The 6,007-nt window shown below is 34.6% G+C and overlaps 1 protein-coding gene across 1 annotated transcript in view; it reads left to right on the top strand.

The window, feature by feature from the left end:
* Nucleotides 1-280: 280 nt before the first annotated feature.
* LOC123554386 (sushi, von Willebrand factor type A, EGF and pentraxin domain-containing protein 1-like) overlaps nucleotides 281-6,007 on the top strand; it is a 43,826-nt gene continuing 38,099 nt past the window's right edge. Inside the window, exons 1-7 of the mRNA XM_053548123.1 lie at nucleotides 281-426; nucleotides 1,407-1,442; nucleotides 3,036-3,221; nucleotides 3,628-3,798; nucleotides 4,434-4,610; nucleotides 5,016-5,186; nucleotides 5,560-5,736. Of these exons, the coding sequence (XP_053404098.1) occupies nucleotides 360-426; nucleotides 1,407-1,442; nucleotides 3,036-3,221; nucleotides 3,628-3,798; nucleotides 4,434-4,610; nucleotides 5,016-5,186; nucleotides 5,560-5,736 (985 nt within the window). The 5' untranslated portion in view covers nucleotides 281-359. The remainder of the gene's footprint in view (nucleotides 427-1,406; nucleotides 1,443-3,035; nucleotides 3,222-3,627; nucleotides 3,799-4,433; nucleotides 4,611-5,015; nucleotides 5,187-5,559; nucleotides 5,737-6,007) is intronic.

The raw sequence follows: 6,007 nt of genomic DNA, 5'->3' as shown, positions 1-6,007 counted from the left end.
ATTATAAAACGTCAGGAGATGTTGCAAAAACATTTAAGAAGCTTAATTACATTTAGTCTAAAGAAATAAATGTATCGATACATATTCAGTCACGCAATAAAACAATGATAAAATACGTTATTTGTTTAACTGAAATTCGATGCATTTGATTAAAACCTTGTTTATCAATAACTTTACTGTAAAGCCATTCGTAAATTGTAACAAAACGAAACTTCCATGTTATACCAAGAAAACTATTGTAATATAATTGATAGTTAGACAAAGAGATCTACGGTGCATTCAAACCATTAAGCAGAAATAACGAACAAAAATGCACTATATCTTAATATTTTACTGATCCGTTTGAGACATGTAGTACGATGGAATACCTCAGAGAAGCTAAAGTTCGAAAAGGAATATTTCTGATTTATGCATTTTTAATAACAGGTAAGATTTTACCATCTTTATTGTATCTTGCATATAACTTTATTGTATTTTTATATATGATAGTGAAAAGCATTTAGTTTATACGTAAAAGTGTATTCATTGACATTGCTATTGAAATGTGTTTGTTTTCAAAATTTAGGAATTCTTTAGAATATTATTTACTTTAAGCCTGATTTTATTTAGACACATTTTCATTAAACACAAATTTATAAAGAAACCACACATTTAGAGGCAATTTCTACGAGCGCTGCGATATGGCATATAAGTATATCTACTGGTATATAATTTATAGTTTTATTATTCCATGGATGTTCCCCTGAAAGAAATCATTTCTTGTAAAAGGTTAAGATACAAAAATTAAACATTTCAATCCATATTTTATGCAATATTTAGGCTTTAGCTAAAACAGTTCTAGCTTCCTTTGCATTTCTTAATGAATTTATCTTAATTGACTGTACATGCATGTTGAGACATCTACTTGCACGTGCAAATCTCAGTTTCAGTTGAAACGTGCAACAAAATGCGAAATGAGCCGTGCCATGGGAAAACCAACATAGTGGGTTTGCGACCAGCATGGATCCAGACCAGCCTGCGCATCCGCGCAGTCTGGTCAGGATCCATGCTGTTCGCTTTTAAAGCCTACTGCAATTAGAGAAACCGTTAGCGAACAGCATGGATCCTGACCAGACTGCGCAGATGCGCAGGCTGGTCTGGATCCATGCTGGTCGCAAACCCACTATGTTGGTTTTCCCATGGCACGGTCCAAATATTAACTTAAATTACGTAGTAGATTTTTCAAAAGATATATTTTCTTGTCTAATTTGAAATACTTCTCGAGTCCGTTTCCTGGAGAGCCCGAAGTTGTGCAATTACGGCCATGTTCGAACCTGCGATTTCCATGTCGAGCGCCCGCTTGATCATGCTGACCTTAAAATAAAATTTGGCCAGGGAGTTACAAAATGTACTTGATATATTTTCAGTGACAAGGGCTTCTGAAGACTCCAACAACATCACTGGTAATTTGTTTAAAGTGATAAGTATTGTAAAACAATTTTTCTTTGAATTTACCAATGTTTGAATACATTTTTTTGTTCAAAAATATATGTTAGACAGATTATGTATGAATTATTTCAAAAATCTTATTTAAACTATAATTTACTAAAAATAGCAATTGATTCTTTTGTTGTTTATAAAACCTAACAATGACACAACACCCATCAAAAATGACTGACAAGTTAGATGGTGTATACAATTATACAATAAGTTTTGTCATAACTATTAGCCAATTACACTTTACTAGTCTTTGATGCCAATATTTAAAAAATACCGAAAGCATTTAATTTTGATATTCTTGTAAACAATCGATATGAATTTACATTTTGAAATAACAAAGAAATCGAATAGTTTTATCATACAGTTTTAGTCGTTTAAGGAAATAATTCATTTTATAAGGAGTATTGTCAGCGTCGCAAAAAAATGAAAAGTTTTACAAGACTGCATTTTGAAAGTAGAGGAAGCAGCGTGTTACTTTTAATTATGGAATCTTTAGTATTTGGGGTTGGTTAACTACGAAACACTACTGAGAAACACAAAAACGCGAAGTGAAAATAAGATCTATCCAGGTTAAAAAGAGAAGAAATGAATGTCTGAGTGTATGTTTGTGTGTGTGGTTGGGGTGGGGGATAGTAAAAGAAAATATTAAGAAACACAAAAATCATTTTAGGAGTAGGGAGGTGGTTGAGATATGTGTTAGAGAGCGGTAATGTTGGCTTGGTGGGATGGGGAGGGGTGATACTTAGAAAAAAATAGCAAGACAAAGAAGAAACTAAAAAGCATTTCTGGGGGTTTGGTGGAGTTGGCTGGTAATGTGGGATGGAGAGATGACTGGATACTGAGAGACACTTTCAAATTAGGCGAGAACCCGTTTTATTGTGGGGTGGTGTGGGGTGGGGTGGGGGGGGGCGATAGGGAGTGTGGAGAGATGGGGTAGTGTGGTGGGATGTGACGGGATATGAAGACACAAAAAAAAGTAAAATAAAAGATGCTTGGGTAGGGGTATGTGTGTGTTGGTGGGGTGTGGTGAGGATGTGAATAGTGAGTGATGTTAGCGGTGGCAGATGGAGGATTACTAAGAGACACTTTAATCAATTTAATACAAAGAAGCAAAAGAAACTAAAAGTATTTGCTTTTGACAGGGTTTTGTTGAGTGTCATTGGAGAGGTATATGTAGACAGATGGTTGGACAAACAAATGTATAAACAACATGTCTTTATTCCCGCTTCCACTTCATGCCAGGGAATAATAAAACGTATTCAAAGAGTCAAAAGAAACAGAATTGTATGAAAATAAAGGGGCCTAATCTCATGAAAATGATAGCAAAAATTATGGATTCTGTGTCATTACGTTAATACTATCATGCTAAGATAAATGTGAAGTTTCATTTATTTGTGATTTGGTGATTTTCGTCACAGCGAGCTAAAATAACAAAATACTAAGCGAATGCTGTTTATATGGCAGCAGATGTAGAGGTATTGCATGACCTTTTACAAAAAATTTGTCAATGATGTCTGTAAACGATTTTTTTCTAATGTACGTAAATTCAATTTTAGACTGCGGACCTGTTCCCAATATCACGCATGGAGTTGTGCAGCTCCAGTACGAAAATGACTCTCTGTATGGAGCACTGGCGTACGTGCTATGTGACAGAGGGTTTGAAACAAACACAACAGTTCTAACTTGCCTCGACACAGGAGAGTGGGAGGATTGGGAAACGTTTGCAAGCTGTGAACCTATTGGTAAAGTAGCAGCCTTAATTCTAACACAAAAAAAAAACAGTCATTAGTTTGCCAGTTATAAACTCAAAAATATTCTTTATGTTGACAATTGTATATGCTATGATGACGTTCGTAAATTTGAAAAGGTTTAGAAATAATAAGATATAGCTTCAATTTTCATTAGAGTGCTCATTTAACCTTCATATTCAATATAAAGGATATATCTGAAATGACACTATATAAATTGCTATTACATACATGGTCAGATAATGGTGTGCTTATCATGGTCTTTTACAATTAAATGTCTTTGTCTGTTTCCATCTATTAACTGAGTAAGTAGTACAATTTCATAGAAGCATAAATAGTTATCCTTTAAAATTCTTTTATAAAGAAGATATATCCGCTTAAAGTTACAAATTTTCATTAGGCTGTGGGCCAGTTCCAGATATAGAGAATGGCGTTGTTGTGTTATGGGACACGACAAATACATCATATGGAGCTACTGCGAACATCACATGCGATGAAGGTTACATTGCCAGTGCTTCAAATATTTCATGTTTAGATACAGGTTACTGGGACGACAATGTAACCTGTTCAGGTAATGAGATCTTCAGATAAAAAGTACCTGACTTTAGCACTGGTATACATTAAGTGAATGACTCACAGGTCAGTAGTAAACACTACTGCCATAGATCCGACGGACCGAAGGTCAATATTTTTCACTATTGACTATAAATTTTACATTAAATCAGAAATAATTTTCGCATTACTTTTCTTTAGATTTAGGCTATACTCCATCAACATTTAGTGTTGAACTACAGACCGGTCTATAGCACAAGCTATGGACCGGTGATTTATATAAGAAGTCATTTAATAAGAAATATGTTACGCTACGTGTGTCTGGTGTTACACGCACACGTTCCCGATTAGATTTTTTTACACATATATAATTATTCAATCTTTTTAAAATGTTAAGGGTCCTCCTCTGCAACCCAAAGCAGGATATGTCATCATATGTCCTTACTTGTGTCAAGGTGACTAATAATCCAAAATAAACTCAGTTTCTTGTTGATTGATATATCTTTTAAGCAAATTCCTTCCGGTTATTTTCGTTTCAAGTCATGTCGCGTTGATAGCGTTGCATCTGCGTAACGCTAACATTGCCTTTTAATGTCTTTAAAATGATTTTTTAAAATACAATTTAATAGAATAAAGATCATATTTTATTACTAGGCTGTGGGCTAGTCCCGGACATAGAAAACGGTCAAATCGTCCTCGCTGATATTACCAACATATCTTACGGGTCCGTGGCAAATGTTACATGTGACACTGGATACGAAGCTAGTGTGGCAAATATAACATGTCTGTCGTCTGGTGTCTGGGAACATAACGCAACTTGTGTGTCTGTTGGTATGTTCTACTTACTGAAATATATTATTTTCAAACAGATCATTGCTAACCATTTCTTCAGGTAACAACGCAACCTCTGTTAACTGTAAGAAGCAAATAACTTCCCATTTAGGCAGATATATTTTTGTCCCAAACAAATCATTGCTAACCATATCTTCAGGTAACAACCTCTGTTAACTGTGAGCAGCTAGTAACCCCCATTAACCCAATAGGATTAATTTCTTTTCAATTTAGTAGCCTACGTCTTTGAGATTTAAATATATTTTAATGACTAAGAATATTAACTGAGTATTACTTAGTAGTACAATTTTACCATGGATCCATTTCATAAAAGCATAAATAATTATCATTTAAAATTATTTGATAAAGAGGATATATCCGCTACAAGTTACAATTTCTCATTAGGCTGTGGACCAGTTCTAGATATAGAGAATGGCGTTGTTGTGTTATGGGACACGACAAATACATCATATGGAGCTATTGCGAACATCACATGCGATGAAGGTTACATTGCCAGTGCTTCAAATATTTCATGTCTAGATTCAGGTTACTGGAATGACAATGTTACCTGTTCAGGTAGTGAAATCTTCAAATAATATGTAATTATCTTTAGCACTTGTATCCGTTAAATGAATGACTCGCAGGTCAATAGTAAAATCTATTGCCTGAGATCAGACAGGCCGAAGGTCGATATATTTCACTATTGACAGGTAAATTATTGAATAATGGTATTTATTACATTAAATCAGAAGTAACTTTCGTTTTAATTTTCTTCAACTTTAGACTATCCTCCAACCAAAGTTTCAAAGGTACGTCGCTCTGACAGCCTTGGATCTTGCAACGCCAACAAGGCCTTCTAAACAGCTGTAATGGAGTGAAATGTACCTTTCAAATAAATAGTCTTATCACATTATTTGATAGTAATAACATTGCGTATTTTTCTTTCTAGGCTGTGGGCTAGTCCCGGACATAGACAATGGTCAAATCGTCCTCGCTGATATCACCGACACAGGTTACGGGGCCGTGGCAAATGTTACATGCCACACTGGATACGAAGCTAGTGTGGCAAATATAACATGTCTGTCGTCTGGTGTCTGGGAACATAACGCAACTTGTGTGTCTGTTGGTATGTGATACTTACTCATTGCTAACCATTTCTTTAGGTAATGATGCAACCTCAGTTAACTATGAGGAGCAAATAACTCTCCATTAAGGCAGATATGTTTTGATCCCAATAGGATTAATTTCTTGTAAATATTTCCTGTGCAAATAAACATTTTCTTTTTTGCAGAGATTACTTTGAAGGTTTATACTTCTTGTATTACTGGGAATAATATCAGTAGTGATAATTTAAACATAAACAAATACAAGTTAGTAATTAAAATATTTCGAAATTT

This window comes from Mercenaria mercenaria, chromosome 7 (genome assembly GCF_021730395.1).
Source record: "Mercenaria mercenaria strain notata chromosome 7, MADL_Memer_1, whole genome shotgun sequence".
Taxonomy (NCBI): Eukaryota; Metazoa; Mollusca; class Bivalvia; order Venerida; family Veneridae; genus Mercenaria; species Mercenaria mercenaria.
This window is presented reverse-complemented; position numbering and strand designations above follow the sequence as displayed.